This window comes from Tiliqua scincoides, chromosome 2 (genome assembly GCF_035046505.1).
Source record: "Tiliqua scincoides isolate rTilSci1 chromosome 2, rTilSci1.hap2, whole genome shotgun sequence".
Taxonomy (NCBI): Eukaryota; Metazoa; Chordata; class Lepidosauria; order Squamata; family Scincidae; genus Tiliqua; species Tiliqua scincoides.
In genome coordinates this window covers 2,081,783-2,109,052 of record NC_089822.1, presented here as the reverse complement: position 1 = coordinate 2,109,052, position 27,270 = coordinate 2,081,783, and the positions used below count along the sequence as shown (strand labels likewise).

The window sequence follows — 27,270 nt, the reverse complement described above, 5'->3', positions numbered from 1 at the left end:
GGACTACTTTGGTTGGAGCTAAGAGAGTGTGAGCAAGCCTATAGGTAGGCTGCAGCCATAAAACAACAGCTGCCTACTCTGCCATTAGTCTGTGGAACTCTTTACCCCAAGATGTGATGATGGTGTCTAGACTAGATGCCTTTAAAAGGGGATTGAATTAATTTCTGGAGAAGTCCATCACAGCCACAGTGTGACTAACAGCCCCATTCTAGGCATGTCTACTCAGAAGTAATAGTCAATGGGGCTTACTCCAAGGTAAGCATGCATAGGATTGCAATCTGAGGAACTGGCCAAGTGGGGGGTGGGGGAGAGCTCCCCATGGACAAAGCTGCTGTTGCTCTCTGAAGAGGAAAAATCAGGGGTTGCACCTGCTGTACTTGGCTATGGTGGTGCCTGTTCTGCAACTTCTGGGATTGCTTCTCCCCAGGTGGGCAGCTTGCAGTAAGACAGCAGAGATGCTGCCTGTTTCCCTCTCCAAAAGGGGTGCAAAAACCTGGTCGCCTGGATCCCTTGCTCCACCCCTAGGCATTAGAAGAGCACATTCAGGGGGCCCAATCCTGCCAACTGGAGAGGGGGTACCAGGGCTGGGGGTTGAGCATATTGTTTCTCCCCTCTCCTGCTGCCACACTGCCTCCAACTCCCTTCCCCTGTGTTCCCTGGCCAGCTGGAGTCCAGACTCCCAGGGAAATCACATCCAGAAAAACCCACTCCCAGGGAACCCCCCCCCCAGCCAGCCAGCAATGCCTTTGAGAGCCTGCTCCTCCTCCTCTTCCTCATTACTCCCATTCCTTCCCCTTCTCAGGCCCCCCTCCTCCCCCCCTGGGCCCCCTCCTCCTCCGGCCCCCCTCCTCTGAGCCCCCCTCCTTTGGCCCCCCCTCAGGCTCCCCGCACCCGCCCGCCCACCCGCCCGAAAAAGTGACTTCCTAGGCTGACTGGAGTCCTGATCTGACTCCTGAGAAACCAGGCCGCCAGGGCTCACCTGAAGGCAGAGGGTCAAGGAATGGAGGCAGAAGGCTGAAGGAAGTGGGTGGCAGGGCACCTCTCCTCTGCATGCAGCTGAGCCAAGAGGCTGCACAAATGCGCATGCACCTTAGAAGGCGCCTGTGTTTCACTTTTTCGCTTGTCTGGGCACTCACGGACGAGGGAAGGGAGGTGGAGGGGGAGGTAGGAGACGGAGAAAGGCTATGCTCTGATTGGGTCTGAGCTGCTCTGATTGGCTGCTGGCGCTGCAGAGGCTTTTTTTCTGCCTGGAAGGGCATTTTTTTTTCACCAGAGACATCGTAGACGACCTGGGGGGATGCTGTGGACCACCAGTGGTCCGCGGACCATGGGTTGGGAACCCTAGATCTAGAGTCCATTGTCAGTGGCCCTTGCCAATCAATTGTAGAGTTGGAGAAAGCAGCAGCATTTTACATGTAATCACTTCCACCAACTAAACAACAACAACAACAACAACAACAACAGTATTTATATACCGCTTTTCAACAAAAAGTTCCCAAAGCGGTTTACAGGAAAAAAAATCAAATAATCAAATAACTAATGGCTCCCTGTCCCAAAAGGGCTGACAATCTAAAAAGATGCAGAAGAACACCAGCAGGCAGCCACTGGAAAAGACCCTGCTACAGTATTTGCAGACAGTAAAAACAACAGACAGTATTTGCTAATCTAGAAGAAGCTACCGCACAATTACCACAGCTCTCATCAGAGGATATTCAATCTTGCCAATTGGTGCAGATACCTTCTACACCTGACTGCACTCATCTTCTCCCAGTAACTGAAATAGTCCCAGAAGGGGCAAATCTGCTGAACAACCTGGATGCCAAATCAAGTCTGTCTGAGGACACTACCCCTGAAATAGGGACACAACATCCTCTTATAAGGAATCAGAGGGATCCAGATGCTCAGATCCCCTCAACTTCAACTTCATCAGATTGACTTTCACCTACTTGCTCCCAGAGCATTCCACGGGGCCAGCTGAAAATCCTATCTTGGAATATTGCTGGTTGGTTTGCAAAGACTCGTGGAAAAGAGCTAGATACTGTTTTAAGAGACCGAGATATTATTTTACTGCAGGAAACTTGGGCAATTAGACCTATTGAGTTTGATGGGTTTCTTTCTATATCTTTACCCGCACGGAAGAATGCAGTAAAAGGCCGCCTAGTTGGAGGCCTTGCCATATTAGTGAAACCTGCTTTCAAACATGAATTGCTATTTATGGCTGATAGTTTTTGCAAAATACAAGCAATCAAGGTGAAGCTAATGCCCCAAGGCATAATGATAATTAATATATATATATATGACTCCTTTAAAAGATAAATCTGCAACTGAAAAGCAATGGGCATATCTTAGTGGTATAATCAGTGACCGGACTGGTAAATTTCCCTCTTACAAGATTCTGATCGCAGGAGATTTCAATTCCAGGGTGGGGCATAATTCTGACAACTTTCATCAACTTTGGGACTTACCTACTGACACGTTATTGCCTGTCTATTCAAAAGGCAATCGAAAGATAGAACAATCAATGCCACGGGGCTTCTTCTAGCCAAATTTTGTTTTACTTATGGCCTTACTTGGCTAAATGGCTTAGATGCATTGGGGGATAATGGAGAATTCACTTACATCTCACCTAGAGGTGCAAGTGTTATTGATTATATCTTGGTTCCTCCTCAACTCCTCCCCCAGATAGCAAACTTTTATGTTGGACACCCTCAGTGTAGTGACCATCTTCCTCTGTTGTGTGATTTAGACTATTTCCCAAATCATCATCATAACGCTAACACCCAGGAGAAAGAAGGCTACCCAAATATAACAAAAAGAATTAAATGGGACCCAGAGTGTAAGGACTTATTTTGTGCATTGATACAAGCAAAGGAAATCCCTCAGTTGTCCACTCTGGATCAACCAGGGATTGTCCACTTTTTCGAGGACTTAATATCTACTCTTTTGAATGTATTAGGTAAGATCCCCTTATCCTGAAGAGTTGAGGGTGGGCGAGATGATCTAAGATTGATCAGATCTGCTTATCTCTGAAAACTGCCTTTCGCAGCACATAAAAAATTTAGAGACACTAACAGTAAAACACTTTTACACCAATAATTCAAGCTGACTGCCCGCCTCAAGGAAGCTGTCAGTTTCGATCCATCGTATTGCAGAAGCAAGATGGTCACTGCTAATCAATGCTGTTGGATCAAAAAATGCTAAGAATTTTTGGCAAATTATATCAGGTTGTTTTCATAAAGAGTCAATTGGTACTACCACAATCCCTGCTAAACTGTGGGAATTGCACTTTAAATCATTTTTTTTTTATGAATCCAAATCAACCTCTGTTGTTCAGGCATCCATCCCGTCAGACCTCCCAGACTGGCCTGCTGTCTCAGTGGATGAGGTCATTTCAATTATTAACCAGCTAAAACAGGGTAAAGCAGCTGGCCCAGATGCAATTCCCTCAGACATCTATAAAGCAGCGCCAGACTGGTGGGCCCCAATTATCGCGGAACTATTCACAAGAATTGATAAATTTGGAGTAATTCCAGAATCCTGGACCAGATCAATCTTGGTCCCTATTTTAAAAAAAGGAAATAAGAACCTTCCCTCTAGCTACAGGTCAATAAGCCTTTTGGATGTCTCAGGGAAAATGTACGCATCCCACTTATTGAAGAAACTTTCTTCCTGGATATCTAATTATAACATCAAGTTCCAGAGCAAGCAGGTTTTAGACCAAACAAGTCCACAGTCGACCACTGTGTGATATTGTCCCATTTAATTTTCAAACAGGTGTCTCAAAAGAAATCTTGACTCTGTGGCATTCCTGGACTTAAAGTCTGCCTTTGACTCTATTGATAGGGACAGACTCTGGGAAAAACTTGAGAAGATGGGACTTGACAAAAGATTATTAGAATTAATTCATGTCTTCCACCTAAACACTTCCTGTCAAGTGAAATTATCCCCACAAGGTGACCTTTCAGCTCCAATCCCGATCAACAAGGGGGTCAAGCAGGGTTGTGTGCTGGCACCCATTTTGTTCATCCTTTTCATCAGTGATTTGGCCCCCTTAACAAAGTTTGACACACATTGCCCCAAACTGGGATCATGGACGTCCCTTTACTTTTATATGCTGACGACATGGCTCTGATCTCACATACAAAAATAGGCTTACGGAGACTGGTCAAAGCCTGCATTGAATATTTTACAATAAACTCTTTGCAGTTAAATTATGAAAAGTCTAAAACTGTGGTTTTTGGGAACTCATGGAAACCACAATCATGGCTTTTCAGTGGAAAATTAATACAGCAGGTCAAGGAATTCCAGTACCTTGGTCTTCAATTTCATTACAAGCATTCCTGGTCCTCTCATCGATCGATTGCAATTAATTCATCCAAACCAGTGGTTCAAGCCATAACTCAGGGCAACCAATTTGTACCAGCTGCTTTACAAGCTTTCCATGCTAAAGTCATACCACAAATTTTATATGGCATCCCAGTATGGATGCCAGCATTAAATAACACAATTGAAAGGGTTCAATCTAAATTTCTTTACAAAATTCTCGGCTTACTGCATTGCGTTCCCTACGCAGCATTCTGTCTGGAATCAGGTCAACATAGACTGGAGTTACATGTATGGTCCAGTTTTTTAAAATACTGGGCCAAAGTCTTTTTCAGGGCTGATCACAATTTGCTGCTAAAGGGACTGTAGACTGGTTCAACGTTAACTCCTTGCCTAGTACTATTTTATTAAAAAAACTCAACAGATGGGCCTTGAGGCCGATCTACAAGGGGCCCCCTCTCCTGAGGTTATCACCAGGCTTTTGACAACCAGACTATATGATACAGAAAGGCAAGACATTCTAGGTGCAGCACGGAAAAAATGTTCCCCTTTGAATTTTCAACTTAAAATTACAACTGGTCAGCAACCAAAATATCTGTCCCTCCTAATCTGTCCCTGGAGAGAAGGGCCTTTACTGTGGCACGTTGTAATGTGACTCCCTATAATAATAATAATAATAATAATAATAATAATAATAATAATAATAATACAGGTATTTCTATACCACCTTTCTTGATCGTCAGATTTCTCCTCAGACTTTATTCAAGGTGGTTTAAATAGGCAGGCTATTTAAATCCCCGTAGGGATTTTTACAATTGAAAGAAGGTTCTATCTTCCAAGAACCACAACATTCAGATGTTTCTTTCTGATCTAGTTTCACATTCTGGCCTCCATCCTCCCACGCTCAGAGCAGATGGAATAACTTGGCTCAGCTTGTCAGCTGCTTCAAGGTCGCACGGTGCTGGTGGCCTCGAACTGGCGACCTGCGGATGTTATCTTCAGGCAAACAGAGGCTCTACCCTCTAGACCAGACCTCCTGCCCATGCCTCCTGGGAAGATCGTTTATGTAGCTGCAATTTAGGTGAAGTAGAATCATCCATACGCTTTATGTTGCGCTGTCCCAGATATCAAGCGCTAAGACAGCAATTTCTCTCTCCCTTGCTCAATGCTAAAACAGGGCATTCTGCGAACGCTATAATTCAATTCCTTCTGGCAGGTGATGTCGAGCATACAGCCCTCTCAAGCGCACAGTTCCTAAATTTGAATAATCTGAATTGAGCCAAGCTTTCTGTACCCAGCAATCACCGAGTAGATTACATCTTGGCAATATCTGTAGAGTAACTGATTGTTTTCTGTCTTTTAAATATAATTCATGTGTGTATGTAAAATGTAATGTATGTTTGTATCTGTGTATACACATAGGTGCACACATATACATATATTTGTGTACTGCTTAGGTTTCTATTCTCTCTACGGTTTCTGTACAGAGTCTTCACCCATCAAATGTTTATGCCTAAGAAAGGTTTTGTTGACTGACTGCCTGAATGGAAAAGGCACAGAGGTTGCATTGGAGGCAAGCTCTGAGCCTAATAATAAGACTGCTTCATCTGGTCCCTCATGCAAACCTGCCAGCTGGCCTGCCGCTGCCAGAATGCGGATGCATTTTATTTAATCTGTATTCAAAGTACCCATCTCTGAGTGGACCTTTTGATGAACATAGTATCCAATGTCGCCACATTTCCTCTACACATTTTCTAGATGTCTTTGCATTTATGCGTCTCTAGTGTGGGTGTCATATAGCAGAATTATAACGCTTGAATGCTAAACGCCCAGATTAGACCATAGCAGCCAATATAAGCAGACTGTCTGCAAGGTTGTCCCTCCAGTTAGATGACAGGGGCCCTCTCGGTCCTTATGGCTGTGCTCTTCAGCCAGCTGGTGTGAGTCACTGGGGGTGCTTCACAGTTTGACTGGCATGACTTGGTGCTGCTGCCATGGGGGCTACATGATGCTGCCCTGTCTGACCTGACCTGGCCAGATCAGGAGATGACCAAGCATGGCTATGTGGCCTCTGGGCCCTTGAGACAAGACGAAGGGAGAGCAAGGAGAAATGAGGAAGGAGCAGCAGCACCTGGAGAAGCCCCTCCCTCATGGCAGGGACACTGTGGGGCAAGCTGCCTGTTTTGAGGCATAGGAGCCATCTCCTGTGGTAGTAGGGTACTTGCATAAGATGGTACTTGGGGAAAGTGCTGGTGACAAGGAAGCAGACAGAGTTGGACTGCCTTGTTCTGCAGGATGCGATACTGATGGACTCTGGAGTCTTTGCCTCAAGGAGAGCATTTGTCGCCCAGTGTCAGGATAACGGCCTTCCATTCAGTAAGTCACCAGCTGCCTTGTTGGGTGGCGCTGGGAAAGGGCTTTTCTGCCCAAAACTCTGGAGGGCTGCTGCCAGTCAGTGTTAACAATATTGAGCTGGACGTCCTCCTGACTCAGTAGGAGGCCTCTTCCGAGGATTGTAAGTCTTTGCTATGCAGAGTCTTTCCTCCTAGCTATCCGTTTAGCTGCCAGTTTGGGGGAAGGGATGGAGAGAATGTCACTTGATTGGCCAGTGATGGTCAGACAAGTTTCCTAACTGATCCTGATGGACTTAAATGGAAAAAAAAGTGTTTAGGTCTATTTAGTTTGGGGGAAAGAAAATCCATGCCAAAGGCAGTTATGGTGGATGCCAAGAAACCAGAGAGAGAGAGAGGGAGAGAGAGGGAGAGAGAGAAGGGCTGTGTTGCAGGTGCATCAGCACTGGAAATTTGGAAAGCAGGGTAGGGTTCGACTGGAGGTTGATGAGCAGGAGACTGCAGTCAGTCACAAAGAAGTCCTTTGCCGTACCCTTCATATTGAATTTGCTGCCACAAGATCTGGCAGCGCTTATCAGCTGAGATGATTGAAAGGGGGATCTCCCACTGGTTCTTCCACTGACTGTCAGCCCTGTGAGTGAGTCAGGATGCCACTGAAAGCCAGGTGCCTGGTAGTGATGGTGGGAAAGGGCTGCTGCCTTCCTGCCTTGCTCATAAACTCCTGACAGCGAGAAGGAGCAGAAAGCTGGACAAAATGGACCTGCCATGATCTGACCCTGAAGCCAGGCTCTTCTGCTGTTCCTGTTAGCTGTAAGTGTGGAAGGTGCACACACAGGATCCAGAGGGGGCCATCCAAGGGTGCTTGCAAACGGGCCCTGCAGAATTAGTCCACAGCATCCAATCTGTACATATAAGTGAAGAAGCAGCCCTGTACTGAATCAGACAGCCTAGTCCTGAATTGCCTACTCTGACTGGTTACAGGTCTTCAGCTACTCAGATATGGGTCTCCCTCCCTGCCCAGCCTGGCTAGTTGATCTTCTTGTAACTGAGAGCTGCAGAAACACTCAGCTTGCGACCTGCTGCCTGTAAAGCAAGTGCTCAGTGCTCCAGCGGTGTTCTTGGTGGGGGCAAGGGGGACAAAAACCCCAGGGCACCATGTGGAGGGGGTGGCAAAATCTCTCCCACCTGCCTAGTTGCGTGTCCCCTATTGCCAGTGCTGCCGCCCACCCTCCTCCGCTTAAAAAAAATAGCAGAGGATGACAGGTGACCCTCGGAGCAGCACAAAAAAGTCCCAAGGGTAGCCAGGATCGCAGCCACCCTCAGAGCCTTTCTGCACCACTTTGGGGGCCACCCCTTTCCTCTGCTATTTTTTCAAAGCAGAGAAGGCTGGGTGGGCAGCTGGGAAAGGCTCTGAGGTGGCTGCAATTGCACAGCCGCTCCAAGCCTTTCTGAAAGACTCGTCTGAGCTCTTTAAATAGGTGGAAGCAGGGGGTGGGCCTGAGGAGGAGGGCGGCTTCTCAAGAGTATGGTTTTGGTAGAGCACATGACTTCAGCTAAGGAGGCAAACAAGGGAAGAGTATCCTTCACAAGGACAGCAAGAGGCCAGTCAGAAGAGAAAGGGCACCTGGGTTTACACCATCCCTCACCTTTCCGGGCTGTATCAGTTTCGTCCATTGTTGCCAGGTTACCAAATCGTTGCTTTGTTGCTCTTCTCTTTGTTCCTGACTCATCCTTGATTCTGATGGTGATCCGAGGAGACCTGATGGCAGGCCAGCCTCCTCCTCGCTGGTGAAGGTGTGATTTCTAGGCCAGCTTCTTCCATGCTGCTTCCAAGGTGGCTTAGACATGGCAAATTTTATTTAAAACACAGAAACCATAATAAAAAACCCGGGACTATAAAAATAACTGTTTTTACCCTGTAGTCATTTGAGAAAGAAAGGATGCCAAATCATAACATGGAGCTATCAGTTTAGAAACGTAGGAAGGAATTTGTAACTATTTTTTTCATTTATGGAGGACTTAACTAGTCATGCAGAAATTCTGATTAAATATCAGTACTTTACTTGAAGGCAGGGATGCTTCAAGTTTTCATTCTCTCTCCCCTTTCCCCTTAAAATAGCCTCTTATAGTTCTGGATCCTTTGGCTGTTCAGCCAGATGTTTTTGTTGCTGCACGGCAGGGCTCTAGAAAGCACATTTATTGGTCCCAGACTTTGCCAGGCGTGCGTTGCTGCTCCGTCCCTGCTGGATGCTCTCAGAGTGTCCTTTGTGTTCGCTTCTGAGGATGTTCTGTTGAGGGGGAGTGCCTGGCTACAAACAGCATATTGTTGGCACTCCCCCTTCCCTCTCTTTGTTATCTCTCCAGTGTCAGTGGCTGGTGGAGAGAGGTGACTTTTCTGTTGGAACATTTCAGTGCCCCCTCTGAAAAGCCAGGCACATAGTCTCAGTGTTGGCCCAGAACAGTCTGCCACTCCAAGTAGCTGTTTAATGTAATCTAGGAAGTACATTCCAGAATCCTTCACAACGTGACAGTGATAGTTCTGAGCCTGCTGTTAGAAGTTGAGAGTTGAAACCCAAACCAGCACAAGCATATCTCCTCCTACCTAGATCAAACCCCTCAGATGCCTGGAGCTTGCCTCTTGGTGCACCAGCACCACACGGCCTCTGTCACACAACCTATATTTTCTCTGAATTCCATTGAGCCCATGACCTGGTTCACACCCTGATCATCTCTTGCCTTGACTATTACAGTATCCTCTTTATTGGTCATCTGTGGGTTCATCTTGTTCCTCTGCCCTATATGCAGCATTCTGCTGCAAAGGTCATTCATCTGACGGGTCACACCGATCACTTTGTGCATCTCTGTAAATTTCTTCAATGGTCTCCTCCTGCACTCTCATCCAGCACAAGCTCCTGGTCCTTATCGCCATGGCCTCACTTCTCCCAGCTGCTTGGCCTTCATATCCCATCACACATCTGCCTCTGACCACTGCTCTTTCAGCTCCACCACCCTCAGTCCCCCAGATGTTTTATGCTCCCTCATATGACTCTGTCTGTTCTCCCTTCCTCTCCCTTCTGCTTGGAACTGCCACCTGAAACACCTGCCAGGTGTTCCTTCACATCCCTCTGCAAAACCTTTGGCACCAGGCCTTGATTTGCATTCTCTACTGTAAGGAAATCAAGTACATGTAACTAAAACAAGTGCAAATGCTTCCCCTGTTACCCTGTCTCCATCCTCCTTCCTCCTCACCCTCAGCGGTCTCCCTTGCGTCACTATATAGATTGTAAGCCCCCTAGGGCAGGGATCTGTCTTTTCATGCTGGGAAAGGCACCATGCATGTCAACAATGTTCTTTAAATAGTAATAGTACATGTCACCTCTGCTTTCGTTTTCCTCCCCTTCCTGTTGTCTCCATGTGATTGCATTATAGATTGTAAGGGGGCAAAGGCTTCTCCTTTAGTACTTCACAAAACAATGTGCAAGTTTATCGCACTAAATAGTATCTGCTGCTGCTGCTGCTGCTACTACTGCTACTACTACTACTACTACTACTACTAGATGGTTTATTGAAACAGGATTGGATTTATCCACTCACTTCCTGCCGGGGAAGCATTCCAGTCTGTCAGCATAAGGGCAGAGAATTCCCTCCATGCTTCTTTAACAGACCGTCAGTGGGAGGAATCTTTGCAGGGCATCAAGTTGACCCCATCCAGGCCAACAGTGCTTGAATCAGTGCTCTTCTGTACTATGCATTCTTTTCTGCCCAGTTAATAAACAAACCACAAGCCTCTGTTTTTGTCCTTGAGGGTTCACAGGAAGCAGAGCTTGTGACTGGGAAGTTCAGTGACTTGATTGTCCTTCTGTGTCCTTCCAAGGTTCTCCACTTCTGTCTCTGGGGTTTTGCTGGTGGGCTTTCCAGGCTGTCATGTTTGGAAAGAACAGAACCCAACACCCAAAGTCTGGCTTTTGCAACATTTGACCATTTACATTTGTCAGTGGCCCTTGGCTTTAAAGTAGTGTCTTACTAATGGCTTCTTCATAACTTCAGTGGAGAGCCACATGCCTTGCTGTAGAAATGTGCTGAGGAAGAGCAGAAAGAAGCTGGAAAACTGGAACATAAGAACATAAGAACAGCCCCACTGGTTCAGGCCATAGGCCCATCTAGTCCAGCTTCCTGCATCTCACAGCAGCCCACCAAATGCCCCAGGGAGCACACCAGATAACAAGAGACCTGCATCCTGGTGCCCTCCCTTGCATCTGGCATCTGGCAACAAAATGGGACAACTGCAGGGCACTGTGGCAGAAGCCACCCCTGTTGTTTCTCCCCTCCTACTATTCAAAGAAGGAAGGCCCACAGCCAGGGAGACAGACCAGGGACAGACTGCACTTGCTCCCAGTGTGGAAGGGACTGTCACTCCCGAATTGGCCTTTTCAGCCACACTAGACGCTGTTCCAGAACCACCTTTCAGAGCGCGATACCATAGTCTTTCGAGACTGAAGGTTGCCAACAACAAGACTATTCAGAAGTAGACTCTTCTGCACCCCCCTCCGTGTTGGAAGTGGAGAAAAGTGCAACAACACTGACTGCACAAGCATTCTACATGGGTGGGGACCAATACAGCTAGTAAGTTTGCCAGATGGGTTGTGAGCAGTGATGTAGCTAGAAGGGGTGCGAAGCACTGTGTTTTGAAGGGAGCCTCACCACAGTGTGCAAGAGGTCTCTCTCCCTTCCCTTCAGAGTCAGGTGTACATCTCTGTTATGCTCCCACCCACTGGAATGGCTCTGAAGTGGAAGGCAAGAGGCCACATGCATGCCGCGGTGAGGCTCCCTGCAAAATATAGTGCTTTGCACCCCCTCTAGCTACGCCACTGGGTGTGAAGGCTTCCCCTCTCCCTTTTTCAATAAATTTACTTTTGATATGCAGATTCTAATCTCAGGCTATTCTCCCTTCTTCCCTAATCCCCTCCCCTTCCAGCTAAGTAGCAAGCATATAGGACCTCTCTCTGTCCCCATCCCCCCCAATGGTGGAATTTCTTTCTTTATCACCTGAAACTAAAGCATTTTCTCTCTCTATAGCCACATGCCTTGAAATGGTGGTCTTAACAGAAGTCTCCCAACCTGCTGGGTAAACCAACTGTGCTAAGAGGTTATGGGCCTAGCACAAAGGGAGAGTCTGTTTAAGAAAGAAAAAATATCCCTGGGGGCACTTTAGAAAGGAAAGAACTGAAGCAATCAGGATGACTACTCAGGAGGAGGGAGGACTTCCACGCAAGACTTAGCAGCACAAATTATGATTCTAGTGCTACAGGACAGAAATGCTGATGATGGAGGCGGAATTGCTGGAAGTACTTAAAAGCACAGACCAGGAAAATTCTGGGGTGGTGTGTGAAAGAAGAAAGATAAGATTGCAATGACATTAATCATGAGGTCTGAATTTATATGAGGGGGAAAACAACCCCCAAAATGTGGGAGAATCTAAGGGATTTGCATGCCGAAACCAGCCTCCAAGACAAGATTCACTCAGGAGAGAACTGTACTCTCTAAAGCCGAATGAACCCAACAGAGTCCATTCTCACATTAATTGCACACTTGAACTTGTTCACAAACTTGCTGGCTGTGGCAAAGAGATCCTTGAGGACCAAACTGCCAGTGAGCCACCGAATTCATTTGGACCATTTTAATGGAATTGAGGTGAAGCAAAATTGAGGTTTCCAACCAGTCCCAGCAACTTTTGAAGGAGAAGCAGAAGAAGGCACTGTGCAGAGAACTGGCAGGACAAAGGATCCAGTGTCATTGTCTTTGGAAACCAGAGGGCCCGAAGCAGATGTGGATCAGTTGCCATGACTACCGAGCCAAAGTGCAGATCTGCTCCCATTCAGTGGTGAAAGGGAGAAGCACTGCAAGAAGTGATGCCCGAAGAATTCAGACCAGGCACTTCAGCAGAGAGAAAATGAGGAGTGATTCAAATGCGTGTCCAGCACTCAGCACAGAAATGGTCACAGGAGAGAAACAGGTTCCAGGGCTGGCTGCTGCACAGAGTCAGGAGCTTCCACTGACGCGAGGAATAAGAAGGACTTTCTTCAAGCAACCCTCCACAAATGAAAATGGAAGTCTTTGTGTCGCTGATGGGAAACTGGGGAACTCAGAAGGCAGAGGCCGTGGAATGCTGAACTGCAACACGCCAGCAGGTGGCAGAGCTGTCAGGACTGGAGAAGGGCCAGACTTGCCTGAGATGAAAGGCAATGAATTTATTGAGTGTCTCTAAGACGGGTTCACTGTCAGATTTAGAGCCAATCTCTGCACTGAGACATAGGATAGCATATCATGTGCAAGAAGCACACAAAGTGCAAAGGTTTGTTTGAACTAGACTGCCAGAACGAGCAAGCCAGCAATACAAGGATGTCCAAGTGGTGAATGTTTGCATTCATTGCACAGAAGAAGGGGACTCAGAGACATTCTTGCCACACATGACCTTGGGAAGGGGGAAACTGCAAGTGTTGCATTGTCCTGCAGTGACATGTGGGCCCAGGCAGACACAGTCCACGGGTGGAAATCACTATATTCTGACATTCATAGATTATTTTTCCAGATATACTTTTATTTATCTGCTAAAAGAAAAGCAAATTGCTGGGGAAACGACAAGCATTTGTTGCAGCTGTTAGCAGCATCTTGAAAGAAAACCAAAGATGCTTCACAAAGATAATGCCACCCGAAGGCACCTCAGACAGCAAGGCATAGAGGCACTAGACGACAGTGCCAGTGGTGTAGCAAGCAGGGGTGGGGCAGGTTGCCCCAGGTGTCAGGCCACAGGGGGTGTCGCGAGAGAGCCCTCCCTAAGATGGTGGCAGCAGTGGCAATGTACATGCTCTTCAAACACTTGGAGGTGGCAGGAGCAATCTTGCTGCTGCCACCCCCTCCTTCTTTGGAAGAAAGGGGGTAGCAGCAGAGAACCTGCACCCTCTGCCACCACTGCTAAGAGTTCCTTTGGCTTCTTTGAGACAACAGCTCAGACCAGCTGCTCTTTCATGGTTCTCCAAAGCAGAGAGCAGCGAAAAATTTACCTGGAAGTAATTGGTGGTGATGTCATCATTATTATTTTATTATTATTAACAGTATTTATATACCGCTTTTCAACTAAAAGTTCACAAAGCGGTTTACAGAGAAAAATCAAATAACTAAATGGCTCCCTGTCCCAAAAGGGCTCACAATCTAAAAAGATGCAAAAGAATCCCAGCAGACAGCCACTAGAACAGACAGTGCTGGGGTGAGATGGGCCAGTTACTCTCCCCCTGCTATAAAAAGGAGCACCCACTTGAAAAAGTGCCTCTTACCCAATTAGCAGGGGTTGTCACCACCATGTCACTACCAATTACTTACTTGTGCACTGGAAAAATCTGATATATCACATTGTGCCACCCAGGGTTTGACTTCCTGGGCAGCTGGAGACTTGTGGTGTCTTTGTAGTAGTTGGTTTATTTGCAGATGTTCAGGTTAAGCATTAGAATGGCGTTCCATCACAACACATGTACACAAGCTGCAGAGGGTCACATGGGTTTTAGGCCTTTTTTTTGTAGCTGCTGGGAACTGCCAGCTCCTCTGAGCTTCCATGTTAGCTTCAGACTCCAAATTGCATCTGGCAGCACATCCTACCTTTGTTCTTTTAGTGACCATCTGAGGGGGGGCAGGTCCCCTTCCACTCTCATCTCTGTCTCTCCTCACATGTCCACTGCCTTGGCAATTTTGGGTACCAAGACTCTCCTTCAGAGAGATATCTTGGTGCTTCATGGCGTGTTCCACTGCCAGCCGCTGGGAATGAGCCGCACAGCAACAAACATCTCCATTAACCATGGAGAGGTTCCCCAAGAACACCACACACACGACACAACACAAGGTTGCCACAGCAGTCCCACGCGGTGTCAGCAAAGAAGGTGTCAACAGTGTCAGCAAAGAAGGGGCAAAAGCAAGGACCTGCTAGGAATCCCTGCTCCCAATAGTAAAGGAAGCAGAAGGGTCTCTCTGTCCCTCACAATCTAAAAAAGGCCCAAGGGAGAGCCCAGCAAACAGCTACTGCAAGGGGCCATATAGTTTGTGGCTCTTTCCAAAGAGATGCGTTCAATCAGCCCTGCCTACTGATGAAAGCACTAAACTAAAAATGAGGTGTGCTTGGGTTAAACAGGAGAGAAATGGTTTTCCTAACTATGTAGTGCTGCCAACTTTTTCCTTAGAAGGCTCCTGTGCCTCCAACAGGCAGAAGTCAGCTGATGAAGCTTTTCTTATCCAGAAATGCTGAATTTCTGCATCTCATGCAACTGCAAATGGTACCAGAGCCCTTCCAGAAAAGTTGGCAACTGTCAAACCCTATAAGCAATTGGGAGCTTCCTATGAAGCCTCCTTGCGCTTTAGAAGGTTTTGAGGAAAGAGAGCTTTGGTCAGATAGGGGGCAGTGGGAGGGGGGAACATCTTAGGGCAGGGTGAAAGAGTGGGCCCCTAGAGTGTCTCCTGGCCAGCTTCCATTTCATCACTCCTGGCTGTCTGAGCAGCTCACTTCAGCTGGAGTTGCAACCCAGGCTGGCTGCAGAATCTCCTTCCTTGAAGGTTTTCCATAAAAAGTCTCTTCACTTCCACAGGGCTCCTTTTGCCAAGTTTCCACTCCTGTTGCCTTTTCCTTCATACTGTGTAATTGTATTATTTTTTGACAGTTGGTTTAGTATTGGGTGGTCATTGAGCCATTTCAGAATCAGTAGTGGTGGTGGAACATATCAGAACCAGTCTGTAATTCTATTAGTGCCTTAAGAAACAAGGTGGGGGTGCATACAAGTAGAGACATATGGAGCTTGCTTGGCACTGAAGAATGGGCAGTCAGTCTTGTCACAAACGATGTGAAGCCTGCTAGAGGCAGCTTCTTTGGGCCGGGCAGCCCACTCAGTCCCCACTCCACCCCAGTACTTTGAGCCTCTGCTATGTCTTGCTCATCTACCGATGGCTCTTCAGGCCAGCCAAGTGACCCCTTTTGTGCCTGCTCCTTTCTTTTCTCCCCAGGCCCATGTCTTTGACCTGAGTGTAAATAAATATGAGCCCATCTGCAACCAGCCAGTGGTGGCCAAGAAGAAGAACAAGATCACCCATGTCCAGTTCAATGCCATCTACCCCATCATCATCATTGGAGATGACCGGGGCCATGTGACCTGCCTGAAGCTTTCTCCCAACCTTCGCAAGATGCCCAAGGTACGCTGTTTCATGTCTGCCTCCTGAGGGATGCATCAGGGACTGCAGGATTTCCTGTTTTATTTAAGGGGACTTTGAAGAGACACTTTGCCAACAGTCTGAGGCTAAGAGGCAAAGAAGGAAGGCCCATAGCCAGGGAGACAGACCAGGGACAGACTGCACTTGCTCCCGGTGTGGAAGGGATTGTCACTCCCGGATTGGCCTTTTCAGCCACACTAGACGCTGTTCCAGAACCACCTTTCAGAGCGCGATACCATAGTCTTTCGAGACTGAAGGTTGCCAATACATTAAGGGGACTGCATAAAGAATTGAGTTGAGGGGGCAGCAAAGTGCCTTGTCTTTGTGTGGACTTCAGTGTTTAAAGGGACTGTGTTCCTTTAAATTCCACTTTGCTATCCCCTTACCTTGATCCTTCTATGCATGTGGAGTTTAAAGAGAAAGGAAAAAGGTACAGAAATGGGTGGTCTGCTCCCTATGTTATTGGGGCTCCATCTGTGGTGGGTTGGAGGGAGGTGGCAGCAGACTCAGGCCAAATGGCACCCTGAGGAACCTGCCACTTGACACAACTGCATCACCTGCTTCATGGCTGGGCCTGCCACAAGGAGGAGGAGGGTGCAGTGCAAGAGGAAAGTTTATATTTTTAGAACTGGAAGAGTTTTTTCTGTGCGAGAAAAGTCTAGTGGCGGAATAGCGGGAGTCCTGGAAGGATCTGCTGTAATGGCCCTGCAGTTCTTTGAGTCTAGCCTGCATGTTTGGTGCTAGACCAGGTGCCAGCCTTTGTCTGCCTGGGCAAGAAGCAATGTACAGGCTGTATGCTGGGGAATATGTTTGGGCAACCAGCATTTCTGGTGAGGCTAGAATTCTAGCTGCAATACAGGAGACTTTAAACACATTCAGAGCACAAAGGAATATGAATGGTGCAGATGATAGTTTAGACCAGTGATTTTCAACCTTTTTCATCTCATGGCACACTAACAAGGCACTGAAACTGTCAGGCACACCATCAGTTTTTTGATGATTGACAAGGCTCACTATGCTGCTGGTGGGGGTCTCACATCCCCAATGGCCCTGTGAAGAAATGACCCTCCCCCAAATTCCTGTGGTACACTTAGACCATTTGAAGCACACCAATGTGCCATGGCACACTGGTTGAAAATTGCTGCTCTAGACCAGTAAGGTTCTGTTTAACTCTGCAGGTCTTCCCTCTAAGGCTTGGCTCAAGTAATGGTTGTGCATTTCATTTCCTATGGCTGTTAGTTGTGCATGTAAGGCGTGGAAGAAAGGGGCATAGAACAGGTTACTCCTCTTAACCCCACACATGATGCAGTCTCATTGGATGTGGGTGTCCTGATTGATTTACTGCTCCAAGGTATGGTTCAGCTGGGCCACCTTGACCTGGGTTGTAGTGATGCTGTGTGAATGCAAACTAGTGCTTGCAGCCTTTTTAGATACAACTAGCCCATAGGATAGTTCAGTGCAGACAATTTCAGTCAGGGAGGCAGAGCTGCATTTTTGGCCACTTCCAGTTCAGTTTTGTTCTTTGCATGTATTCCCTTCAAATTGTAAAGCCATTTGGACTTAAAGAATCTGGAGGAAATTTCAGCTGGAGGAAAATGTGTTGATTGTTGGCATAACCCAAGAATATCCTTGAGGGGAGGAATGATGGGGATGAGAAAGGTCTGTGATCTGTTCAGCCCATGCTTCTGAAGTCTGTTGTGAAAAGTGCTGGATGCACTCAGAGTCTTTCTCTCCAAACAAAGATGCCAAGGAAGATGACAACACAGTGAACTTGGAAGATGTACATCGTGGTATGATTCTCAAACGAGCCTTACCGCTGGCAGAGAGGGGAGATGTCTTGGCTCTGGGAAATAATCCCTCTGAGCCTTGAATGTTCTTCACTCCACTCTCATCATTTCATGACATGGAAATTGCGGAATCAAAAATTGCATGGAAATTTCAGAAATTTCAGGACTCGAATTGCAGAATCTGGCTTATCTACTAAGAAGCCGAAACATTTCCTAACAGCTTTTGTTTTAAGGCAAGGTTTCTGGCTCTCATAGTGACCAGCAGCTTCTGGGAAGTTGGGGTTTGATAACAGGCCAACATACATTTTGCTTCCTTAAACGTTACACCAATTCCTGGGTATATTTGGGGTGCTGATTCCAAAAATGGCATTCATTTTGCCCTATCATGTCTAGTTTTGGAGACACGGCATAGCCTCTTTAGTGAATGGTTCAAACAGCTTCCTCATGAGGAAGCCTACACCATGGCTTCCTCATGAGGAAGCTGCTTGAACCATTCACTAATGAGGCTATACTATATCTACAAAACTAGATGTGATCGGGCAAAATGGATGCCATTTTTTGAATCGGCACCCCAAATTCATATCAAACCACCATAATAAAGTTTCAGAAAAACTTTTCTGACCCTCAATTTTGTAGGCCTGTGTAATCACAGAATGCTACAACTTGAAACCAGAAGGATGCTGAAGTCTTTTTCCTTTTCAGTAGAGAATGTGACTTGACTCATTGCTTAGTAGACTCTCTTCTGTGGGATGTCTGCTCTCTGCAGCAGAACATAAGAACAGCCCCACTGGATCAGGCCATAGGCCCATCTAGTTCAGCTTCCTGTATCACACAGCGGCCCACCAAATGCCCAGGGAGCACACCTGATAACAAGAGACCTGCAAGGCCTCCTGGGAATTGTAGTTAAGAACATAAGAACAGCCCCACTGGATCAGGCCATAGGTCCACCTAGTCCAGCTTCCTGCATCTCACAGTGGCCCACCAAATGCCCCAGGGAGCACACCAGATAACAAGAGACCTGCAAGGCTTCCTGGGAATTGTAGTTAAGAACATAAGAACAGCCCCACTGGATCAGGCCAAGGGCCCATCTAGTTCAGCTTCCTGTATCACACAGCGGCCCACCAAATGCCCAGGGAGCACACCAGACAACAAGAGACCTGCATCCTGGTGCCCTCCCTTGCATTGGCATTCTGACATAGCCCATTTCTAAAATCAGGAGGTTGCACATACACATCATGGCTTGTAACTCATAATGGATTTTTCCTCTAGAAACTTGTCCAATCCCCTTTTAAAGGCATCCAGGCCAGATGCCGTCAACACATCCTGCAGCAAGGAGTTCCAAAGACCGACCACACGCTGAGCAAAGAAATATTTTCTTTTGTCTGTCCTAACCCTCCCAACACTCAATTTTAGTGGATGTCCCCTGGTTCTGGTGTTATGTGAGAGTGTAAAGAGCATCTCTCTATCCACTTTATCCTTCCCATGCATAATTTTGTATGTCTCAATCATGTCCCCCCTCAGGCATCTCTTCTAGGCTGAAGAGGCCCAAACGCCGTAGCCTTTCCTCATAAGGAAGGTGCCCCAGCCCAGTAATCATCTTAGTCGCTCTCTTTTGCACCTTTTCCATTTCCACTATGTCCTTTTTGAGATGCGGCAACCAGAACTGGGCACAATACTCCAGGTGTGGCCTTACCATTGATTTGTACAACGGCATTATAATATTAGCCGTTTTGTTCTCAATACCTTTTCTAATGATCCCAAGCATAGAATTGTCCTTCTTTACTGCCGCCGCACATTGGGTCGACACAGTTGGCTTCATAATGCGCCGGCCCTGCCCCTTAACGTCTGAAGGGCAGATCCATGTGCCATCCCCTTGGAAGCATAGCTGGTGGGTATATAGAACATGGGCCTTCTCAGTTGTGGCACCCAGGCCATGGAATTTCCTTTCTTTGAAGACCAGCCATTTAGTTATTTAAGAAGATTTGTATCTTGCCATTCCAAGATAGAATCTCAAAACACATAGACGAACAGGCCTTGCTGAGGGAGAATCAGCCTGGCTTCTGGAAGGGTAAGTCTTGCCTCACGAACCTTGTAGAACTATTTGAAAAGGTCAACAGGCATGTGGATGTGGGAGAACCCATCGATATTATATATCTGGACTTTCAGAAGTCGTTCGACATGGTCCCTCACCAAAGGCTACTGAAAAACTCCACAGTCAGGGAATTAGAGGGCAGGTCCTCTCCTGGACTGAGACCTGGTTGAAGACCAGGAAAGAGAGAGTGGGTGTCAATGGGCAATTTTCACAATGGAGAGAGGTGAAAATCGGTCTGCCCCAAGGATCTGTCCTGGGACCAGTGCTCTTCAACCTCTTCATAAATGACCTGGAGACAGGGTTGAGCAGTGAGGTGGCTAAGTTTGCAGACGTCACCAAACTTGATGGTGAAATTCACCACCAAACGAGTGGTGAAGACCAGATTCACCAGATTCACCAGATTCATTCAGAGTGGTGATTGTGAGGAGCTCCAGAAGGATCTCTCCAAACTGGCAGAATGGGCTGCAAAATGGCAGATGCGTTTCAATGTAAGTAAGTGTAAAGTCATGCACATTGGTGCAAAAAATCAAAACTTTAGATATAAGCTGATGGATTCTGAGCTGTCTGTGACAGATCAGTAGAGAGATCTTGGGGTGATGGTGGACAAGTCGATGAAAGTGTCGACCCAATGTGCGGCGGCAGTGAAGAAGGCCAGTTCTATGCTTGGGATCATTAGAAAAGGTATTGAGAACAAAATGGCTAATATTATAATGCCCGTTGTACAAATTGATGGTAAGGCTACACCTGAAGTATTGGGTCCAGTTCTGGTCGTCACATCTCAAAAAGGACATAGTGGAAACGGAAATACACTGGAAATACAAATGGAATACACTCTCACATAACACTAGAACCAGGGGACATCCACTAAAATTGAGTGTTGGGAGAGTTAGGACAGACAAGAGAAAATATTTCTTTACTCAGAGTGTGGTTGGTCTGTGGAACTCCTTGCCACAGGATGTGGTGACGGGATCTGACCTGGATGCCTTTAAAAGGGAATTGGACAAGTTTCTGGAGGAACAATTCATTACGGGTTACAAGCCATGATGTGTATGTGCAACCTCCTGATTTTAGAAATGGGCTATGTCAGAATGCCAGATGCAAGGGAGGGCACCAGGATGCATGTCTCTTGTTGTCTGGTGTGCTCCCTGGGCATTTGGTGGGCTGCTGTGAGATACAGGAAGCTGGACTAGATGGGCCTATGGCCTGATCCAGTGGGGCTGTTCTTATGTTCTTATGAGGATCACTAAAATTTGGAGAGTCGGAACAGGCAAATGGAAATATTTCTTTACCCAGAGTGTAATAAATCAGTGGAACTCTTTGCCATAGGAGGTTTTGATGGCACATGGCCCAGATGCCTTTAAAAGAGGAATGGGACATTTTTATGGAGGAAGAGTCCATCACAGGTTACAAACCATAATAACTATGTACAACCTCCAGGTTTTAGAGGTAGCCTGAATGCCAGTTGCAAGGGAGTAGCAATAGGATGTGGTTTTTTGTTGTCCTGGCTGCTTCCTGAAGCATCTAGCGGGCCACTGTGAGATACAGGAAGCTGATCCAGCAGGGTTTTCCTGATGTTCTTAGGAATTTTCTATGATGGGTAAGGAGATGATAAATTTGGCTGTGATTATTGCCTCAAGGCAAATGATAGACACCTCTAACTAGACACCCCAGGGGCTTGGAAAGCACCTTTCTTCCAGCCACCTCTGCCTCCGTGGTGATTCCTCCTGTGAACAAATACCAAGTATATTCTCTCTCTCTCTCTCTCTCTCTCTCTCTCTCTCTCTCTCTCTCTCTCTCTCATCCATTTCTGCTAGCTTTCTTTCCCACATGCAACACAGGTTTGTCCTGTGTTGAGCCAACTTTTTGACTTCTTCCTGATATTTATTTTACAAAAGCTGGACAAGTACAATTAATTCCAGTTTAACCAATGACGAATTTGCATTCCAGAGAACTCTTCTCTAGAGGCAGTGCACGAGCTTGAAAGATAAACTGCTGGCTGAACCTTTTATCATCAAGGGCTTTAGTTGATTTTGTGTGTGGTTTTTGCTGAGCTCCACAAAACCATTAATGGCCTTCCACAATGCCTTTGTCAGCAGCAGGGCAGGAGTGGCATTTCTGCCAGGCACACAGCTTGGGCCACATCCTGCTCTTGAGTTAGTATGACTCTGCTCTTACTTCCATGTGCTACTGAGATGTGGCTTTATCTCTAGACTTGTAAGTTGCCTTGGATTCTTTTCACAGGACTATAGGCAGGGTGACACCAGCAGTTGTCTCAGCTGACTCCAGGCAGCAGCTCAGGACTTCCACAGCCACCCTAATAGCAGATGGAAAGGAAGTGTAGAACTGCCATCCATGTACTGGTGACACCTCCTCCAGTGGTTTCGTGTGGATCTCCTGTCCTCCAGCAGTCAAAATCCCCCATAGGATGTAGTGGAAGCCGCATCAGCACAGCTGCATCGCGGTGCAGGATTTAGGTAGAATTGGGCTGCCCGGAAGGTAAATGGCACCTTTTTGCCAAGAACATTTCACTTCACCCTCACTCCTGCTGTCAGTTTCAAGGTGGGTGGGTGTGATTAACACGTGAATTTTTTGCTAACTCACTCAAGGGTGATGGTGATCTCAACATTTGACAGTGTTATGCTATTCATGCTTCCATGATCCATTTGGGCCAAGAGGTGCTGGGGCTTGTCTCCCAAACTCTGTGTTTAGTATCATAGTGCAGTCTCCAAACATACAATGGCTTCATCAAGAAGTGTGCCCCTGTGTGTGTGCAGAAAACTTTTCCTTCACGGTGACAGCCAGTTCCCACCGTCTGTTGTTGGAGGACAGGGTCCACGATCAGTGGACATAATTTCATGGCCAGTTTCCTTCCTGGCCTCCACTTTTTGGAAATGGGATTCTAGCTGTATCTGACAGGGCACATAAAGCATCTGGCCCCTTTTTTGCCAGTACTGAAATGTTGGGCCTCTCTGATTGCCAGGCTCCAGCGCAGCTTCCCTTCCTGGCCGTGTGGGGAAAGTGCGGACCCCCCTGGGAAGAGCTGTTTCCAGCACACAGTCCAAGCACAAATCTTTTCTGCCCAAATTAACATGATGGCCTTTGGGAGGAATTGTCTAAAAGAGAGAAGAGGAGGGTTCACGGAAGATTACAGCTTGCCATCAAGCAATGGAGCTGATGCAAAAGGCTTATTTTTATCCCACTGAGGAGACATTGAAGGCTCTTGGTGGGTCGGTCCTTGGGCAGGCAGCAACAGCCAGCAAAGGCAAGTGGCTGCAAGCAGACAGTCATTCCCTTCCTGGAAGTGGGGGTGAAGTTCACACAATTTTTCTACACATGGGTGTTGTGGGCGAGGGGAGGAATAATAGAATCACAGAGGAACCTATAAGCTCATTCAGTCCAACCCCCTGTCTGTAGCAGGAAATCCTCGTAGAGCATCTCCAGCAGGTGACTCTGTAACATGTCTCCCCCCCTCCCCCATTGAAAAAGGTTCCTGATTTATGGCCAGGACCTTTTCTTCCTAAAGCTAAAGCACCTAAAGCTTTTTAAACTATTTCCTAAAACCCACCTAAAACTTACTGTGGGCGCAATCCTAACCCCTTATGTCAGTGCTTTCTAGCACTGACATCAGGGCAATGCAGCTCTGAGGTAAGGGAACAAACATTCCCTGACTTTGAGGAGGACTCCGTGAGTGACACCCAACTGCAGGATGCAGCACGCGTCCCATTGGTACTGCTATGCCAGTGCTGGAAAGCACTGACATAAGGGGTTAGGATTGCGCCCTGTATCTCCAAGCAAACTAGAATGGCATTAAATGAGTAACAAAAGGAAAATCACTGGTAAATTTCCCAAAATGTCTCTGCTTGAAAGGAAAAGTTCTCAGAATCTCCCCTTTCCAGGTCTTCCTGCTCATTGCCGAGAGCAATTGCCGAGAAAAGGAATTCCTTTTCTCATTGCCGAGAAAAGGAATCTGCCTCTACATTCAGTTTGCCCTTAATATGCACAACGGAAAAGCTGAAATCCTGCAAAAAATTCCAAAGTCAACCTGGAGCTGGAAATGTTGCCCCACTAAATAGGAGTGGAGCTTCCTGATCAGATACACCAGGGCTAAACATCTGAGGCAGTGGTTCTCAGACATTTGGCGTTGGGACCCACTTTTTAGAATGAGAATTGTTATTTATCTTTTAGTGCAAGTTTGACTGAACTCTTTGCATAGCCCCTACTCCCAGTCTCTAGATGACCTAGACTGCAGTAGTTCCCAAACTATGAGCCATGGCTCCCTGGGGACCTGTGGAAACCAGTCAGGGGAGTTGCAGAATCCTCACAAAAAACCCAATGCCCTATACAATATACAGGCTGAGTCTCATTATTTGGATTCCATTCCCCAGAACTCACATGGATGGCAAAAATCACATTAAAGCAAATCCAATTTAAAAACAATGTCTCTTTGCTAGGCAATTTAAAAACAACCTTGCTAACTTTTGTGATGTAAGAGAGTCATTAGGTAGACAATGTATCAATCAGTCTCCCTCCAGGCATTTAGAAAGACTTCACTCCAAGGCAGCAACCCCTCTCTTCACCCAGAGCGCAGCACTGGGAAAGAATGCAAAGTGATTACCTTCCCTTCACGTGCTCAGGGGGAAGGGAGGGGTTGCTTGCCTTGGAGTGAAGCTATTCTAAGTGCCTGGAGAGAGAATGATTGATGCATTGTCAGCCAGCGCTCCTCTCTCACATTAAGGAGGCTATTGTTAAATGACTTGTTTCCTTTCATTTAAAGGGCCCTTCTCATTGTGTTGAGATAAAGCTGCAGTTGAAAAATCCATGGATAATTAGGTTATACTATACCAGGGGTGTCCAAACTTTCTGGCAGGAGGGCCACATCATCTCTCTGACACTGTGTGGGGAGCTGGGGGAAAAAAGAATTAATTTACATTTCAGATTTAAATAAATTTTCATAAATGAATATATTAGAGATAAAAAGTATATGAATGAATGAAGGTCTTGCAATAGTTCAGCCTTGCAATAGTTCAGCAATAGCCTTGCACAGCCAGCCTTTCCTTTGCTGTCGCTGCTGCATCACAGATGTGAAACAGCAAACAGTGGAGGGAGTCCTTGTCCCACAGCTCACGCGAGAGGTCAGACAGTTGGTCGTCACACTGAGAGCAGCTGCATTAGGCCAGCATGGGCTCCAGCAAGTCTCTGGAGGGCCAGAAGCTCATTGGATACTGGGAGCTCCCTGAGGGCCGGATTGTGAGTCCTCGAGGGTCGCAAGTGGCCCCAGGGCCGTGGTTTGGACACCCCTGCACTATACAATTGTAGCCCTTATGGGTAACTGTGGCCAATGGCCCAGTAGATGAAGGGAACTGCCAGCCAAAAAAGTTTGGGAACCACTGGCCTAGAGTGTCTAGGCCGTGGTGGTTTGGCTCAGTCAAACTAGTCCTCCTTCTGCTGCTCTGGGTTCTGGTTTGTTGCCAGGTGCAATTCAGGTTGCTGGTGTTGCCCTTTACAGGCCTGCATGAGGAAAAGCTACAGCGTTTGGGGGTCTTCAGTCTAGAAAAGAGGAGTCTGAGGGGTGACATGATTGAGACATACAAAATCATGCAGGGGATGGATTGAGAGACGCTCTTTTCCCTTTTGCATAACACCAGAACCAGGGGACATCCATGAAAGCTGAGTGTTGGGAGAGTTAGGGCAGACAGAAGAAAATATTTCTTTACTCAGCGTGTAATTAGTTTGTGGAACTCTTTGCCACAAGAAGTAGTGATGGCATCTTGCCTGGATGCCTTTAAGAGGGGATTGGACAAATTTCTGGAGGAAAAGTTCATTACGGGTTACAAGTCAAAGTAGGTATGTGCAAGCTCCTGGTTTTAGAGGCAGGATGCCTCTGATTGCCAGATGCAGGGGAGGGCACCAGGATGCAGATTGTGTTTGCTGTCTTGTGTGCTTCCTGGGGCATTTGGTGGACCACTGTGAGATAGAGGAAGCTGGACTAGATGGGCCTTTGGCCTGATCCAGCAGGGCTCTTCTTATATTCTTATGTTATGTTATTAATTGCTTGTCCGTGTGCACCCACTTGCAATGGGTTTTACTCTCTGCATTGCTCTAGTCACACACCTGTGTGCTGACCCACATGAGGCAAGTTCCGGGGGGGGGGGGCTGTTGCATTCAGTCCTGCCAGCCCACGCTTTCCATTCATGGAAAGGCAAAATCTGCCACAAGGCCCTTTTACTTCTGCCCATTTCCTAAGCACCAGCAGAATGCAAGCAGAAAAGTGGCACTGCCCTCTCCAAGGCGCCTGTCTGGATTTGACAACCAAGACAAGACTGGGGAAGCCGCTAAGTGATAGGGAAGAAGGAGTCCACAGCAAGTGTGAGATAGGAAGTTCATTGCTGGGAGTGTGTGCCCGAAAAGTCTTTGTCAGCAGTGTCCTGCAGAGGGGCTTGGCAGAAGAGTCCTTTGGACAGATGGGAGCTGCTGCTCAGTCAGAGCAGTGGGAATCTGTCCATTCTCCCGAACTGGAACAAATGCAGTGTTTTAAAAAATGTAGCAGATGTTTAATAGGTTCCACAGAGGGAGGGGTAGAGAAAGACAGTGTCATTGTCTGCCTTTTTATTGGAGTGTTTCTCAACTCCATGGTTTATTATGTGAAGCAAGTGAGAGAGATAATATGTCAGCAAAAGAAACTCTGTGGAAATGGCTGAAATGAGTTCCTCATCGCAACCGTGAATGGTGCTATCTTTCTGATTATGGGATGGTGAGGACGTAAGATCAGTGCCAGGTCCAGATTCGAGGTACCCCCACCCAAAGTTGGCCAAGCCTTTGACTTGTCAAGATCTTAATTGAACAGAGCCTGCAAATCACTCTGGATTACTGCCAAGTGAACTCAGCCCCTCTGAGTGGTTGACAGATCTTTTGAATCAGCTGCAGCTCCAGTCCAGCCAGCCCACTCTTGTCATCAGTTATAGAGGAAGGGTTTTTGAGATGATAGGGCTCTGGCCCTGGCCCCCGTGTGACATGTGCTGCTCGCTTGCGTGGCTTGTGTGACTTTCAAGCAGCAAGAAAGGAGTGGCTTCTTTATTGCTGTGTGAATGCCTCAGCTGCAAGTCTTTGTCATAGTTGTGGGGTCACAGTGGAGGTGTGAGAGAAAAGTCCTTTTTCCTTTGCATTTTTAACGCTGCAAGTATGGATCCCTCCCTTCAATACATCCATGTCGGGTAAGGAGCAGACCACAGTCTGCTCAGCCCTGGCAGCTGCAGTTCTGCTCAGGTGATCCAGACGCACATTTTCCAAGCAACCTCGAAAGACTTTGCCAGGAATTCAGATTTCATCCTCTTCCTTCTAACGTTTGGTTCAATGATTTAATTAAATCAATGCGGACACTGCTGGGCTGAGGGGCCTGCGGTCTCAGCTTTGACGTGGGGATGAGGGAGGCAGCAGGGACAGAGAGGTGCTCTCTTCCATTCTGCCCCATAGCTCC

At 47.1% G+C, this 27,270-nt stretch overlaps 1 protein-coding gene across 2 annotated transcripts in view; it reads left to right on the top strand.

The window, feature by feature from the left end:
- Nucleotides 1-27,270, top strand: part of DNAI1 (dynein axonemal intermediate chain 1) — a 113,770-nt gene that overhangs the window by 75,600 nt on the left and 10,900 nt on the right. For both annotated transcript variants that reach the window (XM_066615830.1, XM_066615829.1), the window contains one exon: nucleotides 15,714-15,899. In XM_066615830.1, coding sequence (XP_066471927.1) covers nucleotides 15,714-15,899 — 186 coding nt within the window. The remainder of the gene's footprint in view (nucleotides 1-15,713; nucleotides 15,900-27,270) is intronic.